The 21,900-nt window shown below is 45.2% G+C and overlaps 1 protein-coding gene across 1 annotated transcript in view; it reads right to left on the bottom strand.

Annotated features, from left to right (window-relative positions):
• Positions 1 to 14,664: 14,664 nt before the first annotated feature.
• Positions 14,665 to 21,900, bottom strand: part of LOC109909503 (rho guanine nucleotide exchange factor 17-like) — a 108,283-nt gene continuing 101,047 nt past the window's right edge. Inside the window, exon 20 of the mRNA XM_031795392.1 lies at positions 14,665 to 21,865. Within this exon, the coding sequence (XP_031651252.1) occupies positions 21,654 to 21,865 (212 nt within the window). The 3' untranslated portion in view covers positions 14,665 to 21,653. The remainder of the gene's footprint in view (positions 21,866 to 21,900) is intronic.

The raw sequence follows: 21,900 nt of genomic DNA, 5'->3' as shown, positions 1-21,900 counted from the left end.
CTCCACACTGACTCGGTACCGGTGGCCCCTGTATATAGCCTCCACACTGACTCGGTACCGGTGGCCCCTGTATATAGCCTCCACACTGACTCGGTACCGGTGGCCCCTGTATATAGCCTCCACACTGACTCGGTACCGGTGGCCCCTGTATATAGCCTCCACACTGACTCGGTACCGGTGGCCCCTGTATATAGCCTCCACACTGACTCGGTACCGGTGGCCCCTGTATATAGCCTCCACACTGACTCGGTACCGGTGGCCCCTGTATATAGCCTCCACACTGACTCGGTACCGGTGGCCCCTGTATAAAGCCTTATTATTGTTATTCTTATTGTATTACTTTTAATCATTATTTGGTTAAGGGCTTGTAAGTAAAGCATTTCACGGTAAAGTCTACACTTGTCTTCGGCACATGTGACAAATAAAGCTGTATATAGCCTCCACACTGACTCGGTACCGGTGGCCCCTGTATATAGCCTCCACACTGACTCGGTACCGGTGGCCCCTGTATATAGCCTCCACACTGACTCGGTACCGGTGGCCCCTGTATATAGCCTCCACACTGACTCGGTACCGGTGGCCCCTGTATATAGCCTCCACACTGACTCGGTACCGGTGGCCCCTGTATATAGCCTCCACACTGACTCGGTACCGGTGGCCCCTGTATAAAGCCTCCACACTGACTCGGTACCGGTGGCCCCTGTATATAGCCTCCACACTGACTCGGTACCGGTGGCCCCTGTATATAGCCTCCACACTGACTCGGTACCGGTGGCCCCTGTATATAGCCTCCACACTGACTCGGTACCGGTGGCCCCTGTATATAGCCTCCACACTGACTCGGTACCGGTGGCCCCTGTATATAGCCTCCACACTGACTCGGTACCGGTGGCCCCTGTATATAGCCTCCACACTGACTCGGTACCGGTGGCCCCTGTATATAGCCTCCACACTGACTCGGTACCGGTGGCCCCTGTATAAAGCCTTATTATTGTTATTCTTATTGTATTACTTTTAATCATTATTTGGTTAAGGGCTTGTAAGTAAAGCATTTCACGGTAAAGTCTACACTTGTCTTCGGCACATGTGACAAATAAAGCTAGATATGATTTGATTATTTTGGGCTATTCTAACTATCAGTTTGCCTCCATTTCACACCATATATACTTATACATCATAAACATTTTAGTTGGGTTCAATATCTTTATGAAAAAATATGCTGCCCACGGAAATTCAAGGTCTCAATTTCCTGCTGTGTTGAATGCCATGTCATTACTTGGTGGTTGTTCTGTTTTTCAGACACAGTCATAGTTAGGCATCAAACATGGCTGCCGAAATAGTCACATGAATGATTGAGGCTAGGCTCCAAACCATCACAGACAATTCGGTTCTGCCTGGTCACAAAGCAGGGGAGGTTAGGCTTGGCTGTGTATGTATGTATGTATGTATGTGTGTGTGCTTAGGTTTGGCTGGACGTAGCTGTGGTAACATCTTGCTCAGTTTGTCAGCAGTGTGGTTTTTGTCGCTTCTTGTTTTCTAAGATGGCTGCCATTCCTGTGGTCTTTTCTATGGCTTCAGCTGACCTCAATCCTGTAAAGGACATTCCTAAAGTCACGCACTCCCTGACCTCTCACACTTTGACCTTGAATTACTAGATGTTTCCCCTTTTATTCCCTCTTCATCATATACTAGCCCCTCCCATCTCCTGGGTTCACCCAATCAGATTAACAGAAGAAAGAGGCGAAAAGCCTTTGGTTATCATCACAAATATTTCAGAGGAAATTAATGTGGTTCATCAGGTGTTTTGTGTGTGTGTGTGTGTGTGTGTGTGTGTGTGTGTGTGTGTGTGTGTGTGTGTGTGTGTGTGTGTGTGTGTGTGTGTGTGTGTGTGTGTGTGTGTGTGTGTGTGTGTGTGTGTGTGTGTGTGTGTGTGTGTGTGTGTTTGTGTATGTGCTTCTGTTTGTCTATTCCAATACAGTTTTCCTGAATGTTGGAAATCTGCTGCGTGTCCGAAACCGAGATCACTGGATTACAGATAACTCCCCCTCTGGCTCGTGTCTCAGAGTCTTGGGGATAACTCCCCCTCTGGCTCGTGTCTCAGAGTCTTGGGGATAACTCCCCCTCTGGCTCGTGTCTCAGAGTCTTGGGGATAACTCCCCCTCTGGCTCGTGTCTCAGAGTCTTGGGGATAACTCCCCCTCTGGCTCGTGTCTCAGAGTCTTGGGGATAACTCCCCCTCTGGCTCGTGTCTCAGAGTCTTGGGGATAACTCCCCCTCTGGCTCGTGTCTCAGAGTCTTGGGAATAGTTCCCCCTCTGATCAATGGGATACTGCATTCTGTTTTGGGGAATAGTTCCCCCTCTGATCAATGGGATACAGCATTCTGTTTTTGGGAATAGTTCCCCCTCTGATCAATGGGATACTGCATTCTGTTTTGGGGAATAGTTCCCCCTCTGATCAATGGGATACATCATTCTGTTTTGGGGAATAGTTCCCCCTCTGATCAATGGGATACAGCATTCTGTTTTGGGGAATAGTTCCCCCTCTGATCAATGGGATACAGCATTCTGTTTTGGGGAATAGTTCCCCCTCTGATCAATGGGATACAGCATTCTGTTTTGGGGAATAGTTCCCCTTCTGATCAATGGGATACAGCATTCTGTTTTGGGGAATAGTTCCCCCTCTGATCAATGGGATACAGCATTCTGTTTTGGGGAATAGTTCCCCCTCTGATCAATGGGATACTGCATTCTGTTTTGGGGAATAGTTCCCCTTCTGATCAATGGGATACACCATTCTGTTTTGGGGAATAGTTCCCCCTCTGATCAATGGGATACAGCATTCTGTTTTGGGGAATAGTTCCAACTCTGATCAATGGGATACAGCATTCTGTTTTGGGGAATAGTTCCCCCTCTGATCAATGGGATACAGCATTCTGTTTTGGGGAATAGTTCCCCCTCTGATCAATGGGATACTGCATTCTGTTTTGGGGAATAGTTCCCCCTCTGATCAATGGGATACAGCATTCTGTTTTGGGGAATAGTTCCCCCTCTGATCAATGGGATACAGCATTCTGTTTTGGGGAATAGTTCCCCCTCTGATCAATGGGATACAGCATTCTGTTTTGGGGAATAGTTCCCCCTCTGATCAATGGGATACAGCATTCTGTTTTGGGGAATAGTTCCCCCTCTGATCAATGGGATACAGCATTCTGTTTTGGGGAATAGTTCCCCCTCTGATCAATGGGATACAGCATTCTGTTTTGGGGAATAGTTCCCCCTCTGATCAATGGGATACAGCATTCTGTTTTGGGGAATAGTTCCCCCTCTGATCAATGGGATACATCATTCTGTTTTGGGGAATAGTTCCCCATCTGATCAATGGGATACATCATTCTGTTTTGGGGAATAGTTCCCCCTCTGATCAATGGGATACTGCATTCTGTTTTGGGGAATAGTTCCCCCTCTGATCAATGGGATACAGCATTCTGTTTTGGGGAATAGTTCCCCCTCTGATCAATGGGATACTGCATTCTGTTTTGGGGAATAGTTCCCCCTCTGATCAATGGGATACAGCATTCTGTTTTGGGGAATAGTTCCCCCTCTGATCAATGGGATACTGCATTCTGTTTTGGGGAATAGTTCCCCCTCTGATCAATGGGATACTGCATTCTGTTTTGGGGAATAGTTCCCCCTCTGATCAATGGGATACTGCATACTGTTTTGGGGAATAGTTCCCCCTCTGATCAATGGGATACAGCATTCTGTTTTGGGGAATAGTTCCCCCTCTGATCAATGGGATACTGCATTCTGTTTTGGGGAATAGTTCCCCCTCTGATCAATGGGATACAGCATTCTGTTTTGGGGAATAGTTCCCCCTCTGATCAATGGGATACAGCATTCTGTTTTGGGGAATAGTTCCCCCTCTGATCAATGGGATACTGCATTCTGTTTTGGGGAATAGTTCCCCCTCTGATCAATGGGATACTGCATTCTGTTTTGGGGAATAGTTCCCCCTCTGATCAATGGGATACAGCATTCTGTTTTGGGGAATAGTTCCCCCTCTGATCAATGGGATACTGCATTCTGTTTTGGGGAATAGTTCCCCCTCTGATCAATGGGATACAGCATTCTGTTTTGGGGAATAGTTCCCCCTCTGATCAATGGGATACTGCATTCTGTTTTGGGGAATAGTTCCCCCTCTGATCAATGGGATACTGCATTCTGTTTTGGGGAATAGTTCCCCCTCTGATCAATGGGATACTGCATTCTGTTTTGGGGAATAGTTCCCCCTCTGATCAATGGGATACAGCATTCTGTTTTGGGGAATAGTTCCCCCTCTGATCAATGGGATACTGAATTCTGTTTTGGGGAATAGTTCCCCCTCTGATCAATGGGATACAGCATTCTGTTTTGGGGAATAGTTCCCCCTCTGATCAATGGGATACAGCATTCTGTTTTGGGGAATAGTTCCCCCTCTGATCAATGGGATACTGCATTCTGTTTTGGGGAATAGTTCCCCCTCTGATCAATGGGATACTGCATTCTGTTTTGGGGAATAGTTCCCCCTCTGATCAATGGGATACAGCATTCTGTTTTGGGGAATAGTTCCCCCTCTGATCAATGGGATACAGCATTCTGTTTTGGGGAATAGTTCCCCCTCTGATCAATGGGATACATCATTCTGTTTTGGGGAATAGTTCCCCCTCTGATCAATGGGATACAGCATTCTGTTTTGGGGAATAGTTCCCCCTCTGATCAATGGGATACAGCATTCTGTTTTGGGGAATAGTTCCCCCTCTGATCAATGGGATACAGCATTCTGTTTTGGGGAATAGTTCCCCCTCTGATCAATGGGATACAGCATTCTGTTTTGGGGAATAGTTCCCCCTCTGATCAATGGGATACAGCATTCTGTTTTGGGGAATAGTTCCCCCTCTGATCAATGGGATACAGCATTCTGTTTTGGGGAATAGTTCCCCCTCTGATCAATGGGATACTGCATTCTGTTTTGGGGAATAGTTCCCCCTCTGATCAATGGGATACAGCATTCTGTTTTGGGGAATAGTTCCCCCTCTGATCAATGGGATACATCATTCTGTTTTGGGGAATAGTTCCCCCTCTGATCAATGGGATACAGCATTCTGTTTTGGGGAATAGTTCCCCCTCTGATCAATGGGATACAGCATTCTGTTTTGGGGAATAGTTCCCCTTCTGATCAATGGGATACAGCATTCTGTTTTGGGGAATAGTTCCCCCTCTGATCAATGGGATACTCCATTCTGTTTTGGGGAATAGTTCCCCCTCTGGCTCGTGTCTCAGAGTTTTTCCTTTAAATATACCATTCCTGTGCTCTGCGTCCAGAGAAATGGGTCCAGGTCGGATTCAGACTCGGGGGATTGAAGTGGGAATTTCCTTGGCAGGGATATTCCTGGCTGACATTGGGATGGGGACCGCAGTGGCACAGGCTTATTGGATGTGTTCCCATCTGCTCCATTTATGGGCGGCAGGACGGACAGACGGACGGCTTGATTACAGCCCAGCCATGTCCGTGTGTCCCTCTCCGCAACACACACACACACATGCCAAGGTGTGTGGCACTACATGATCAGGCCAGGTCAAAATGTCAGGGTATAAAACATTTTGTAGGTGTGTAGGAGAGTCAAAGTAAGATCTACAACTCACAAAGGACACAGTGCATTCGGAAGGTATTCTGAACCCTTCACTTTGGCCACATTTTGTTACGTTAAAGCCTTACTATAAAATCGATTAAATAAAACATCCTCAATCTACACACAATACCCCATAATGACATCACAATACCCCATAATGACATCACAATACCCCATAATGACATCACAATACCTCATAATTACAAAGCAAAACAGGATTTTAGAGATGTTTGCAGATTTATATATATTTTTTTTTAAATACCTTATTTACACAAGTATTCAGACCCTTTGCTATGAGACTCGAAATTGAGCTCAGGTGCATCCTGTTTCCATTGATCATTCTTGAGATGTTTCGACAACTTGATTGGAGTCCATCTGTGGTAAATTCAATTGATAGGACATGATTTGGAAAGGCACACACCGGTCTATATAAGTTTCCACAGTTAACAGTGCATGTCAGAGCAAAAACCAAGCCATGAGGAATTGTCCGTAGAGCTCCAAGACAGGATTGTGTCAAGGCACGGATCTGGAAAAGGGTACCAAAAATGTTTTGTGGCATTGAAGGTCCCCAAGAACACAGTGGCCTCCATTATTCTTAAATGGAAGAAATTTGACTCTTCCTAGAGCTGGCTGCTCGGTCAAACTGAGCAATCTGGGGAGAAGGGTCTTGGTCATGGAACCTGATGGTCACTCTGACAGAGCTCCAGAGTTCCTCCGTGGAGATGGGAGAACCTTCCAGAAGGACAACCATCTCTACAGCACTCCACCAAATCAGGCCTTTATGGTAGAGTGGCCAAACGGAAGTCAATCCTCAGTAAAATCACATGATAGCCCCCTTGGAGTTTGCCAAAAGGCACCTAAAGGACTCTCAGACATTGAGAAACAAGATTCTCTGTTCTGATGAAACCAAGATTGAACACTTTGGCCTGAATGCCAAGCATCACGTCTGGAGGAAACCTGGCACCATCCCCATGTTTGTCAGTGGCAGGGACTAATCAGGATTGAGGGAAAGATGAACGGAGCAAAGTACAGAGTGATCCTTGATGAAAACCTGCTCTAGAGCGCTCAGGACCTGACTGGGGCGAAAGTTCACCTTCCAATAGGACAAGAACACTAAGCACAACCAAGACAAAGCAGGAGTGGCTTCGGGACAAGTCTCTGAATGTCCTTGAGTGACCAGCCAGAGCCTGGACTTGAACCCTGTGCAGAGATGCTCCCCATTCAACCTCACAGAGCTTGAGAGGATCTGCAGAGAAGAATGGGAGAAACTCCCAAAATTCAGGTGTGCTAAGCTTGTAGCGTCATACCGAAGACGACTCGAGGCTGTAATCGCTGCCAAAGGGGCTTCAACAAAGTACTGAGTAAAGGGTCTGAATACTTATGTAAATGTGATATTTTCTTTTTAATACATTTGCAAAAAATGTATAAAAAGCTGTTTTTGTTTCATCATTATGGGGTATTGTGTGTAGATTGATGATCATCTCAAGCATTATCAATGGAAACAGGATGTGCCTTTCAAGTCTCATTTTTTGCAGTGGTGGAAAAAGTACCCAATTGTCATACTTGAGTAAAACTATAGATACCTTAATAGAAAGTTACTCAAGTAGAAGTGGAAGTCGCACAGTAAAATACTCTAAAAGTCTAAAGGTATTTGGTTCTAAATATACTTAAGTATCAAAAGTATAAATCATTTCGAATTCCTTATATTAAGCAAAGCAGACGGCACAATTTTCTTGTATTTAAAAATATATGGAGAGGCAGGGGCACGATCCAACACAGAAATAATTGATAAAATATGCTTTTGTGTTTAGTGAATCCTCCAGATCAAAGGCAGTAGATGACCAGGGATGTTCTATTCATTAGTGAGTCCTCCAGATCAGAGGTAGTAGATGACCAGGGATGTTCTATTCATTAGTGAGTCCTCCAGATCAGAGGCAGTAGATGACCAGGGATGTTCTATTCATTAGTGAGTCCACCAGATCAGAGGCAGTAGATGACCAGGGATGTTCTATTCATTAGTGAGTCCTCCAGATCAGAGGCAGTAGATGACCAGGGATGTTCTATTCATTAGTGAGTCCACCAGATCAGAGGCAGTAGATGACCAGGGATGTTCTATTCATTAGTGAGTCCTCCAGATCAGAGGCAGTAGATGACCAGGGATGTTCTATTCATTAGTGAGTCCTCCAGATCAGAGGCAGTAGATGACCAGGGATGTTCTATTCATTAGTGAGTCCTCCAGATCAGAGGTAGTAGATGACCAGCGATGTTGATCTCAATCAAACAGACTCCAACCTCTCCACAATGGCCAAGACCAGAGAGCTGTGTAAGGACATCAGGTATAAAATTGTAGACCTGCACAAGGCTGGGATGGGCTACAGGACAATAGGCAAGCAGCTTGGTGAGAAGGCAACAACTGTTAGAGCAATTATTAGAAAATGGAAGAAGTTCAAGATGACGGTCAATCACCCCTCGGTCTGGGGCTCAATGCAAGATCTCACCTTGTGGGGCATCAATGATCATGAGGAAGGTGAGGGATTAGCCCAGAACTACACGGCAGGACCTGGTCAATGACCTGAAGAGAGCTGGGACCACAGTCTCAAAGAAAACAATTAGTAACACACTACGCCGTCATGGATTAAAATCCTGTAGCGCACGCAAGGTCCCCCTGCTCAAGCCAGCGCATGTCCAGGCCCGTCTGAAGTTTGCCAATGACCATCTGGATGATCCAGAGGAGGAATGGGAGAAGGTCGTGTGGTCTGATGAGACAAAAATAGAGCTTTTTGGTCTAAACTCCACTCGCCGTGTTTGGAGGAAGAAGAAGGATGAGTACAACCCTAAGAACACCATCCCAACCGTGAAGCATGGAGGTGGAAACATCATTCTTTGGGGATGCTTTTCTGCAAAGGGGACAGGACGACTGCACCGTATTGAGGGGAAGATGGGTGGGGCCATGTATCGCGAGATCTTGGCCAACAACCTCCTTCCCTCAGTAAGAGCATTGAAGATGGGTCGTGGCTGGGTCTTCCAGTATAACAACGACCCGAAACACGCAGCCAGGGCAACTAAGGATTGGCTCCGTAAGAAGCATCTCAAGGTCCTGGAGTGGCCTAGCCAGTCTCCAGACCTGAACCCAATAGAACATCTTTGGAGGGAGCTGAAAGTCCATATTGCCCAGCAACAGCCCGAAACCTGAAGGATCTGGAGGTCTGTATGGAGGAGTGGGCCAAAATCCCTGCTGCAGTGTGTGCAAACCTGGTCAAGAACTACAGGAAACGTATGATCTCTGTAATTGCAAACAAAGGTTTCTGTACCAAATATTATGTTCTGCTTTTCTGATGTATCAAATACTTATGTCATGCAATAAAATGCTAATTAATTACTTAAAAATCATACAATGTGATTTTCTGGATTTTTGTTTTAGATTCCGTCTCTCACAGTTGAAGTGAGTGTACCTATGATAAAAATGACAGACCTCTACATGCTTTGTAAGTAGGAAAACCTGCAAAATTGGCAGTGTAATCAAATACTTGTTCTCCCCACTGTACTTTCGCAAGCCACTGTATAGACTGGTGTGTGCCTTTCCATATCACGTCCAATCAATTTAATTTACCACAGGTGGACTCCAATCAAGTTGTAGAAACATCTCAAGGAAGATCAATGGAAACAGGATGCACCTGAGCTCAATTTCGAGTCTCATAGCAAAGGGTCTGAATACTTATGTAAATAAGATATTTTTATTTTTTATAAATCTGCAAACATCTCTAAAAACCTGTTTTGCTTTGTAATTATAGGGTATTGTAATGTCATTATGGGGTATTGTGATGTCATAATGGGGAATTGTAATGTCATTATGGGGTATTGTGATGTCATAATGGGGTATTGTGATGTCATAATGGGGAATTGTGTGTAGATTGACAAGGGAAATGTTTTTCTAATCAATTTTATAATAAGGCTGTAACATAACAAAATGTGGAGAAGGTCAAGGAGACTGAATACATTCTCAATGCACTGTATACCTGATCCTACCTACCCCAGGCCTCAGACAGACAGACAGACAGGCAGGCAGGCAGGCAGGCAGGACAGACAGGCAGGACAGACAAGAGTGAGTTATGAAATACCCTCTCCTCTCCTCAGCTGCAATGGGAGGGGTCCTATTGATATACCAAAGCAGGAATTTGGCCCTCCACAATGGAACTTTCTGCCAAGAATTTGGCCTGCATGATAACATTACTCTCCTCCTCTTGGAGAAAGCTTCAGGAGCAGTGTCTGTGTCCATTGTACGTGAGTGTGTGTGTGTGTGTGTGTGTGTGTGTGTGTGTGTGTGTGTGTGTGTGTGTGTGTGTGTCCATTGTACATGTGAGTGTGTGTGTGTGTGTGTGTGTCCATTGTACATGTGAGTGTGTGTGTGTCCATTGTACATGTGAGTGTGTGTCCATTGTACATGTGAGTGTGAGTGTGTGTGTCCATTGTACATGTGAGTGTGTGTCCATTGTACATGTGAGTGTGTGTCCATTGTACATGTATGTGTGTCCATTGTACATGTGTGTGTGTCCATTGTACATGTGTGTGTGTGTCCATTGTACATGTGAGTGTGTGTCCATTGTACATGTGAGTGTGAGTGTGTGTGTGTGTGTCCATTGTACATGTGAGTGTGAGTGTGTGTGTGTGTGTCCATTGTACATGTGAGTGTGTGTCCATTGTACATGTGAGTGTGTGTCCATTGTACATGTATGTGTGTGTGTGTGTGTGTGTCCATTGTACATGTGAGTGTGTGTGTGTGCGTCCATTGTACATGTGAGTGTGTGTGTGCGTCCATTGTACATGTGTGTGTGTGTGTGTGTGTGTGTGTCCATTGTACATGTGAGTGTGTGTCCATTGTACATGTGTGTGTGTGTCCATTGTACATGTGTGTGTGTGTGTGTGTGTGTGTGTGTGTGTGTGTGTGTGTGTGTGTGTGTGTGTGTGTGTGTGTGTGTGTGTGTGTGTGTGTGTGTGTGTGTGTGTCAGCAGGGTTAATGCTGATACAGTATGTCCTCCTCTGAGAACATCACAAACTCTTTACCTCACTGCTGGGCTGTTTTCCCTTTGTGGGCAATGGGAGGAGACGGTTATCAGAGGAATTACATGTCTAAAATAGTGGCTGGTTGAAGTCTGTGCCCATTCAATAACAGATAATAGATTGACAGTTATGCCCAGAGGTAATCCATCTTGGTCTGCTAAAACCCACACAGACAAATAGATATTACAGATAGGCCGAAGTTGAATGGCAAACACACCCAGTAGGTAAGGCATTACAATGATGGAACAATTACGGCATAATTAGAAGGTCACACCCCTGGACAGCGTCTAACCGGTCATTGTTATTCACTGTTGGCAATAACAAAAGCATCACAAACTAACCCACCAAAAAACTATTTATTGTTGAAGATTGAATAGTTATCTCTGCAACTGGTACCTTTTGGGCTGGTGTCCACAGGCCCAGATAAGTCCTCTTGTACCAAATTCCACTTAAGTCAAGACTACGATAGTGTGGGTATCAAGGTTATGTCAGATGACTATGGTAGTACCGCAGTTGACTCCATTTAAATATGGAGTCACAGGCATGTCATTTAAGTTCAGTCCAACTTAGTTGAAATCACATATTTAGTTATTGACTAACTGAACCAGAATTAAACCTAAACCTACAAGTGATTTAGTTTTGAAGCCACCACACCTCCATCTTGGAACTCCCCCTCCTTATAAAAAAATATTTTTGAATCTATAGAAATGTATTTATTAATGTCTACATTTGTTTTTGCCACATTTATTATATTACAGACACCTTAATACATACTTTTTAATTATATTATGTGAGCTAAACATAAATGATAAATATTTGTTTTAAAATGTAAGTATACTTTTAGAAGGTTCTAATTTTACTGTCCCCACAACAACAAAAATAGCTAAAAACATGTAATTTTGTCCTTGAAACAAAAAACGACTTCTACAGTACTTTAAATAATATAGAATTAAATTCATTCCTATCGAGGACTGCTTCTTCTGAAGAGGGCCAATATGGCCGACCAGTGGCTTTAAAGCCTCTCATTGACCAATACATAGCATCCGCAATCCAGGGTTTATATACTTCATTGAAACCTACCTGTGGATTAATTTGACCTGGGTCTGTGATACTAACCCGTAGTGAGAAGCCTATCCACGGAGACGGTCGTCACTAGTTACCACAGCCACAAAATATTTATCGTCGTAAACCTAACCCTAACCCCACCACTGACCTTATGCCTAAACTGAAATAAAGAACAGAAAGCAATTTTTGGTTTTCATACATTCTTATGATATAGACCATGTTTACCTTGTGGCTGTGGTAACTAGTGGAAACCCTGAAAGACTGATCCAGCACGGAAAGGGGATTCTAGGGTTTCTCTCGTGTTTAATAGGCTGCAGTAGGTTCAGCACGCACCCATGCGTGGCAGCGCGTGGTGGAGAGCCAGGGGACGCGTGCGAGACAGACAGGACAAGAACATAGTTACAATGTAACGGATCACATCTCACATAAAACGTGTCACTCACAGACAGACTGTCGATAGCTTAGAACTGAGTAGAGAAAATATGACAAAGGCCCTCTCTAACTTGACAACTTTCTAACTATGAAAACCAATGTTTAGTGTGGCATAACACCACGGCGTTTCAGTTGGATATAGCCCAGCCTCGGCTACTGCTCAAATTCATCTCGGCTACATGCGACACACGAGTCATTAAGACGTGGCATCATGCGCTGTCCATATTTCCACTCGCCGTGTGACATTACGACATTGCTGACTAGGAAACCGCATTGCCTGCAGAGCCTGGGGCATCTCACAAAATGCGCCAATTACTTTCATTGTACTTTCATTGTACCACATACTCAGACAGAGCAACACGAGACACAGGCACCATCAAAATATGCTCCACTAGCCTCTTCTTAACACGGACTCTATAACAAAATTATGATATTGGGATAAACTTGAACAAGAGCGTCAACTCGTGGTGACATTGTTTCAGTGAATTTAACTAAACAAAGTAGTACGTATTCTTCCCATCTTTATACATAACGCAATGAGGGGGAACTATTGTCTGCTATAGCAAAATAAAACATCACAACTCCTATAAATTGATTCGGAAAGGAAACATGTTCATTATAAAAACAAGCCCTACAACTACAAACGTAGCTATAGCCTATAGAAATGGACTAATTGATGCACAGTTTTACTATGTTTTAGCGAAATGGGTCGTACAATTTTGTAAAAGCTGTCAAACCAATAGCAGAAGAGGCAGGACAAACGATTTACTAACATGAAACAAGCAAACTCATAAACTAAAAGTTTATACACTTACCAGATTGGCGGATACATAGGGCTAAATCAGTGGTCTGGGACGATCATTGTCACACATTCGCGTACACTGCATATAAGGGATATAAAAAAAAAATGCCGGTAGGAAGTAGGCCTACCCCTCGCGAGCTCTCTGTGATCCAGAAATGTAAATACAGTAAACTCTCTAGATGAGTTTACAGGCCGCTACGTCATCGGCAGAAACCCGAGTAGAGTGTGCCCATGTTTTCTTTCCGCGCGCCTCCTCTGCTGCTGCTGAACTCATCACGAGTCAATGCGGGGAATCCACGCGCCCCGGGACGACAACGCCGGTGAGTTAGCGGGACCGGGAGCCATCTGTCGCGATTCACCCGCCTAGCCTCATAACAGGCTGCTCGCGAATCATCAGGGCGCCTAAAGCTTTGCTATGACCTCAGAGGCTCGCGAACATAGTTTACACACACGTGGCCACCTGATTTTACTAACTTTACTGACTTGGCCTATACGCTGTTTATACCAGACTACTAAACGGCTGGATTAAATATCAAAAATGTCTTTGCCATAACTTCTGCAAAATCAACACAAAGTTGAAAATATATTGTAACGACCCTGGGTTTATCACAGAAATCGTCCTTGCCGCACGAGCATGCTTTTGCGGCATAGTCGATAGCGCGCCGGACCTCGGGCTAGAAGGTCGAGAGTTCGAGACCTGCTCCCTGCTGTTTCATTACAATAATGGAAACCTACCTGCATGTCCTTTATAGGGGGTAGCCTATTCAAAAAAAAATGCTTGCACTGTGCATGACAGTGGGCCTGAACAAAAATATAAATGCAAAATTTTACTGAGATAAAATTCATATAAGAAAAAAACATAAATAGAAATAAATTCATTAGACCCTAATTGGACATTGTCATCTTCCTAGGATTGTGTACAGATCCTTGTGACATAGGGCCGTGCATTATAATGCTGAAACATGAGGTGATGGCACGACAATGGACCTCAGGATCTCGTCATGGTATCTCTGTGCATTCAAATTGCCATCGATAAAATCCACCCTAAAAATGTTTTTGTTAGGGCCTGCCCATACCATAACCCCACTACCACCATGGGGCACTTTGTTCACGGCGTTGACATCAACAAACCACACGACGCCACCTGCAACGATACACTTGGTCTTGGATTCAAGTGTGAAACCCACAGTTTCATCAGCTGCCCGGGTGGCTGGTCTCAGACGATCCCGCAGGTGAAGAAGCCAGATGTGAAGGTCCTGGGCTGGTGTGGTTACATGTGGTCTGGGGGGTTATGAGGCCAGTTGGACGTACTGCCAAATTCTCTAAAATGACGTTGGAGGCGGTTTATGGTAGAGAAAAACAAAATGATCTGGAAACAGCTCTGTTAGACATTCCTGCATGCCAATTGCATGCTCCCTAAAAACTTGAGACATCTGTGGCATTGTGTTGTGACAAAACTGCACATTTTAGAGTGGCCTTTTACTGTCCCCAGCACAAGGTGCACCTGTGGAATGATCATGATGTTTAATCAGCTTATTGAAATGCCACACCTGCCAGGTGGATGGATTATCTTGGCAAAGGAGAAATACTCACTAACAGGGATGTAACCAAACTTATGCACACATTTGGAGCGCGTGGAACATTTCTGGGATCTTTTATTTCAGCTCATGAAACCAACACTTTACATGTTGCTCTTATATTTAAGTTCAGTGTTAGTCAAAGAGCCTGTCATGACCATCAGAGGGTTTAGATAATGCTTTCTAAAAGGATGGGATGCAAATTCACTGTCCTCATTATCTCTCCCTCCATAATTGAGATTTAATAAACATTCCCTCCCTCAACCTGCAGATGCAGCATTTCGAGAAATAGCCTGAAATTGAAATAGGCTACCCCCCCCCCCCCCCCCCACACACACACACAGTCTCTTAAAGAGAAGATTCTAATAAAGCTAACATTATTCCATTAAACAGTAGATGATTGTGAAAACCTAACATTCTTACTCAATACCTAAACTTTTCCACTGATTGTGAAAACCTAATATTCTCTATCTCTGAAATGTTCCACTGGTCTGACTGAGTGAGTGACAGTGAGTGAGTATTAGTGACTGAGTCTATGACACACTATCAAAATCTCATTATTTCTGGCAGACAGAGGGCCTATTGCGCAACATGTTTCAAATCGGTCGTGTGTCTTCATTCATTCCAGTGTGTGAGCGTAGACATTAATTCCCAGCCCCCTCGTACGAACACACAAATGAGGGTCATTCATCAGAGATGTTGACTTGGCTGTGTGTGAGAATGGTTTGTATAAAGCCCATTTCATCCAGGGACCTTCCAGTACGATACACTGTGTTGGTACAGAGAACTTACAGACACTGTGGTGGTGTTTAGTGTCACGGGTGGGATCTGAACCTCTCGTGGGCAGAGGGTGACAGATTTTTAGGTTGCAGGCAGGGCTACCTCATTATGAGAGTGTGAGTCCTCACCTCTGCTACATTAGCTGCTGTAGTGATATGCCGTCTTGCCTGAGATCCTGAATTAGAAGTTAGGATTCAGAGTTGTTCCTGTCCAGGTGCATGGATCAGTACTCTCCACTTCCTGGCTCTGAAAAACTACAAGGTGTGCAGACAGATGTCACATGATACATTCCTACTCCCAGCGGCAGTAAGAACTGTTACAGACACCAGGTCGTCTGGCACCAGTGACATGATTTAATTCCAAAGAAGAACCCAACAGTGACGAAACAGAAACAGCTACAGGAAGAAACTGTGAAGTAACCATGACAACTGAAGTATGACCATAGAAGCCGTCTAGTTTCTCTCTTTTGTAATTCTGTGACAGTTATAATTTAAACGTGATTGACAGCACATGCCAGAGGAGAAAAAACACACACGAGTATATAAAAATATGCCATTCGATTCATATCAACAGTTGAGGACCGTGTGGGGGGGCACTATTTACACAAACAACAACAATATATACCAATATTTACATTACACAATAAAGACTTCTTTCACACACAGGCAGATCGGTTACTTACAAGAATGACTGAAATTTACTAGGATGGCAGCATGAAATTATTATGATGGTTAGAAGAAGTGTGAATGATAAATTCTGAATGTCTTTGCCACAGTGATATTCTACTACATTTTGTTACTTGATTAACATGAAAGCACGGATGTCTTCACTTCATTTTCTACAATGTCGTGTTTATAAAAATGTACTATGCAGTTACTGTGTGTGTTGGGGGGGGGGGGGACGGGGGGGAGACCATGGAAATATAATGGATAGAAATATCTTCGCTCTAAAATCCACATGGGTCCACAGTCAACCCAATATGACATCCACATGGTTCCACAGTCAACCCAATATGACATCCACATGGTTCCACAGTCAACCCAATATGACATCCACATGGTTCCACAGTCAACCCAATATGACATCCACATGGTTCCACAGTCAACCCAATATGACATCCACATGGTTCCACAGTCAACCCAATATGACATCCACATGGTTCCACAGTCAACCCAATATGAAATCCACATGGTTCCACAGTCAACCCAATATGACATCCACATGGTTCCACAGTCAACCCAATATGACATCCACATGGTTCCACAGTCAACCCAATATGAAATCCACATGGTTCCCACAGTCAACCCAATATGATATCCACATGGTTCCACAGTCAACCCAATATGACATCCACATGGTTCCACAGTCAACCCAATATGACATCCACATGGTTCCACAGTCAACCCAATATGAAATCCACATGGTTCCACAGTCAACCCAATATGATATCCACATGGTTCCACAGTCAACCCAATATGACATCCACATGGTTCCACAGTCAACCCAATATGACATCACATGGTTCCACAGTCAACCCAATATGACATCACATGGTTCCACAGTCAACCCAATATGACACCCACATGGTCCCACAGTCAACCCAATATGACACCCACATGGTTCCACAGTCAACCCAATATGACATCACATGGTTCCACAGTCAACCCAATATGACATCACATGGTTCCACAGTCAACCCAATATGACATCACATGGTTCCACAGTCAACTCAATATGACACCCACATGGTTCCACAGTCAACCCAATATGACATCACATGGTTCCACAGTCAACCCAATATGACATCACATGGTTCCACAGTCAACCCAATATGACATCACATGGTTCCACAGTCAACCCAATATGACATCACAATAACACGGATAGAATAACCAACTAGAATTCCACACTTGGCTAAAGTTTCAGAGCACTTACACAGACACAGGTTGCTCCACTAATATACGTCTACACAGAGACACAGCTAGCAGCAGACGAGTATCAAACGACCAGGTTATCCGATTATATTTGAGTCATTTAGCAGACGCTCTTATCCAGAGTAACTTACAGGAGCAATTAGGATTGTGCCTCGCTCAAGAGCACATCGACATATTTTCTTTCACCTAGTCGGCACGAGGATTTGAATCAGCGACCTTTCGGGTTACTGGCCCAACACTCTTAACCGCTAGGCTACCTGTCGCGCCCGATTATCCATTAGCCTCTTCATTGGCTCACAATGGGGGAATTAGCCTAATGCTGATACATTTGGTTGGAGTGGTTGAAGGTGATGTCCCCAGATGGTTTGTAGGGGAGTTCTCTTGGCTTGGAGAGATTAAACACTATCACCACCCTGAACCTGAGGGCACTGGTGTGTGTGTGTGTGTGTGTGTGTGTGTGTTTGTGTGTGTCAGAGCTCCTGTAAATCATCTCTTCGGGGTAAAGAAAGAGAGAAAAACACATCTATACATTAAGTGCTGTAAAAAGACAAAGATGAAAACATAAATACTGTACAAACATACCTCTTCTACTACAGCCCCCTAAAACAAATGCTTTAAAACACACGTCACTGCGGTAGTGGGATGTTGTTTCTCTTTAAATAGAACAAAAAATCGTTACAATTATAAACACAAAAGTGATTTAGGTGTGAGAACTAGTTGTATGTGTATGTTTGTCATAGGCTATGGAGAGACCAGCTGTGTTTTGTTTCGAACGAGTGAAGAAAGTGTGTGTGTGTGTGTGTGTGTGTGTTTATATAGTCTTAGTAGGTACCCTTGCCATATATTGCACATTGGTTACTTTTATAATGTTTACTCTTTAGTCTCCTTGTTCAGAGAACAGAGACGTTTAGTGTTCACTCCTTGTTCCATCCATTTCTCCTCTCCTCCCTAGGATGGAGTGTTAGGATGGCCTTGTTCCATTTCTCCTCTCCTCCCTAGGATGGAGTGTTAGGATGGCCTTGTTCCATTTCTCCTCTCCTCCCTAGGATGGAGTGTTAGGATGGCCTTGTTCCATTTCTCCTCTCCTCCCTAGGATGGAGTGTTAGTTAGGATGGCCTTGTTCCATTTCTCCTCTCCTCCCTAGGATGGAGTGTTAGGATGGCCTTGTTCCATCCATTTCTCCTCTCCTCCCTAGGATGGAGTGTTAGTTAGGATGGCCTTGTTCCATTTCTCCTCTCCTCCCTAGGATGGAGTGTTAGGATGGCCTTGTTCCATTTCTCCTCTCCTCCCTAGGATGGAGTGTTAGTTAGGATGGCCTTGTTCCATTTCTCCTCTCCTCCCTAGGATGGAGTGTTAGTTAGGATGGCCTTGTTCCATTTCTCCTCTCCTCCCTAGGATGGAGTGTTAGTTAGGATGGCCTTGTTCCATTTCTCCTCTCCTCCCTAGGATGGAGTGTTAGGATGGCCTTGTTCCATTTCTCCTCTCCTCCCTAGGATGGAGTGTTAGGATGGCCTTGTTCCATCCATTTCTCCTCTCCTCCCTAGGATGGAGTGTTAGGATGGCCTTGTTCCATTTCTCCTCTCCTCCCTAGGATGGAGTGTTAGGATGGCCTTGTTCCATTTCTCCTCTCCTCCCTAGGATGGAGTGTTAGTTAGGATGGCCTTGTTCCATTTCTCCTCTCCTCCCTAGGATGGAGTGTTAGTTAGGATGGCCTTGTTCCATTTCTCCTCTCCTCCCTAGGATGGAGTGTTAGTTAGGATGGCCTTGTTCCATTTCTCCTCTCCTCCCTAGGATGGAGTGTTAGTTAGGATGGCCTTGTTCCATTTCTCCTCTCCTCCCTAGGATGGAGTGTTAGGATGGCCTTGTTCCATTTCTCCTCTCCTCCCTAGGATGGAGTGTTAGTTAGGATGGCCTTGTTCCATTTCTCCTCTCCTCCCTAGGATGGAGTGTTAGTTAGGATGGCCTTGTTCCATTTCTCCTCTCCTCCCTAGGATGGAGTGTTAGTTAGGATGGCCTTGTTCCATTTCTCCTCTCCTCCCTAGGATGGAGTGTTAGTTAGGATGGCCTTGTTCCATTTCTCCTCTCCTCCCTAGGATGGAGTGTTAGGATGGCCTTGTTCCATCCATTTCTCCTCTCCTCCCTAGGATGGAGTGTTAGGATGGCCTTGTTCCATTTCTCCTCTCCTCCCTAGGATGGAGTGTTAGTTAGGATGGCCTTGTTCCATTTCTCCTCTCCTCCCTAGGATGGAGTGTTAGGATGGCCTTGTTCCATCCATTTCTCCTCTCCTCCCTAGGATGGAGTGTTAGTTAGGATGGCCTTGTTCCATTTCTCCTCTCCTCCCTAGGATGGAGTGTTAGGATGGCCTTGTTCCATTTCTCCTCTCCTCCCTAGGATGGAGTGTTAGTTAGGATGGCCTTGTTCCATTTCTCCTCTCCTCCCTAGGATGGAGTGTTAGTTAGGATGGCCTTGTTCCATTTCTCCTCTCCTCCCTAGGATGGAGTGTTAGTTAGGATGGCCTTGTTCCATTTCTCCTCTCCTCCCTAGGATGGAGTGTTAGGATGGCCTTGTTCCATTTCTCCTCTCCTCCCTAGGATGGAGTGTTAGGATGGCCTTGTTCCATCCATTTCTCCTCTCCTCCCTAGGATGGAGTGTTAGGATGGCCTTGTTCCATTTCTCCTCTCCTCCCTAGGATGGAGTGTTAGGATGGCCTTGTTCCATTTCTCCTCTCCTCCCTAGGATGGAGTGTTAGTTAGGATGGCCTTGTTCCATTTCTCCTCTCCTCCCTAGGATGGAGTGTTAGTTAGGATGGCCTTGTTCCATTTCTCCTCTCCTCCCTAGGATGGAGTGTTAGTTAGGATGGCCTTGTTCCATTTCTCCTCTCCTCCCTAGGATGGAGTGTTAGTTAGGATGGCCTTGTTCCATTTCTCCTCTCCTCCCTAGGATGGAGTGTTAGGATGGCCTTGTTCCATTTCTCCTCTCCTCCCTAGGATGGAGTGTTAGTTAGGATGGCCTTGTTCCATTTCTCCTCTCCTCCCTAGGATGGAGTGTTAGTTAGGATGGCCTTGTTCCATTTCTCCTCTCCTCCCTAGGATGGAGTGTTAGTTAGGATGGCCTTGTTCCATTTCTCCTCTCCTCCCTAGGATGGAGTGTTAGTTAGGATGGCCTTGTTCCATTTCTCCTCTCCTCCCTAGGATGGAGTGTTAGGATGGCCTTGTTCCATCCATTTCTCCTCTCCTCCCTAGGATGGAGTGTTAAGATGGCCTTGTTCCATTTCTCCTCTCCTCCCTAGGATGGAGTGTTAGGATGGCCTTGTTCCATTTCTCCTCTCCTCCCTAGGATGGAGTGTTAGGATGGCCTTGTTCCATCCATTTCTCCTCTCCTCCCTAGGATGGAGTGTTAGGATGGCCTTGTTCCATTTCTCCTCTCCTCCCTAGGATGGAGTGTTAGGATGGCCTTGTTCCATTTCTACTCTCCTCCCTTGGAAGGAGTGTTAGGATGGCCTTGTTCCATTTCTCCTCTCCTCCCTAGGATGGAGTGTTAGGATGGCCTTGTTCCATCCATTTCTCCTCTCCTCCCTAGGATGGAGTGTTAGGATGGCCTTGTTCCATTTCTCCTCTCCTCCCTAGGATGGAGTGTTAGGATGGCCTTGTTCCATTTCTCCTCTCCTCCCTAGGATGCATTGTTAGGATGGCCTTGTTCCATTTGTACTTCCATCAGTCCATCATTTGGCTTGTTGCAGAATTCACAATCTTCTTCCCATCAGTACCCTTTCACCCTGTCTGCCTCAACCTCTCTCTCTTTCCTTCTCTCTCCCTATCCTTCACCTAATCGGTCTGTCCTTATCCACACTTTTCTCTGGTCACTGTCCCAATCTCTCGCTCTCTCTTTCTCTCCCTCTCTTTCCCCCTCTCTCACTTGTTCCCTCCCTCTCTCCTAGTAAAGTCTGTAGAGACAGAGTCCACGCCGAAACACCAGACACATCACTCAGTGATTAACAACACAGACATTTGCATCAGAACTAACCAAAACAACAACAGAAACCTGGTTTGAAGCGACCCTGTAGTTTTTCAGCCTGGGCTAACAACACCCATGCACAGAGAGATCAGAAGACGGAGAAAATAACTCAAAAATACTGGACCTAATAAAAACGGGGGTGGGTTTTGAGGAGGAGGGGTCGGGTTTATGTGTGGTTTTTGCTGAGGGTGGGGTTCAAATGGGTCGGGGGACTCTCATTGGCTCAGACCCGGGGCAGGGGGCTTGGCCTCACATCCTCCAGGGCAGTATGTTGCTGGTGCTGAAGGGGTGGGTTTTGATAAATGGGGCCGGCTGATTGGCTCAGACCCTCCACAGCAGTAAGTGGTTGGTACTGTCGTCCCGCCCCACTGTCTCACTGCTATTGGTCAGCCGGAAGTCCTCATAGCCATCGCCACCGGAGATCACCAACTGATTGGTTTTAACGGGCAGGAGGGCGGAGGCTCGACGGCGAGCGGAATCTCGCCTCTGCAGACCCCCATTACCCCCTTCAACACCACTCTGGGCTGGGTTGCCTAGGAGACAGAGGAGTTCAAAGGTCATGAATATG

Source organism: Oncorhynchus kisutch, linkage group LG18, assembly GCF_002021735.2.
Source record: "Oncorhynchus kisutch isolate 150728-3 linkage group LG18, Okis_V2, whole genome shotgun sequence".
Classification (NCBI taxonomy): Eukaryota; Metazoa; Chordata; class Actinopteri; order Salmoniformes; family Salmonidae; genus Oncorhynchus; species Oncorhynchus kisutch.
Note: the sequence above shows the minus strand (reverse complement) of the source record. Positions and strands in the feature narration are given on the sequence as shown.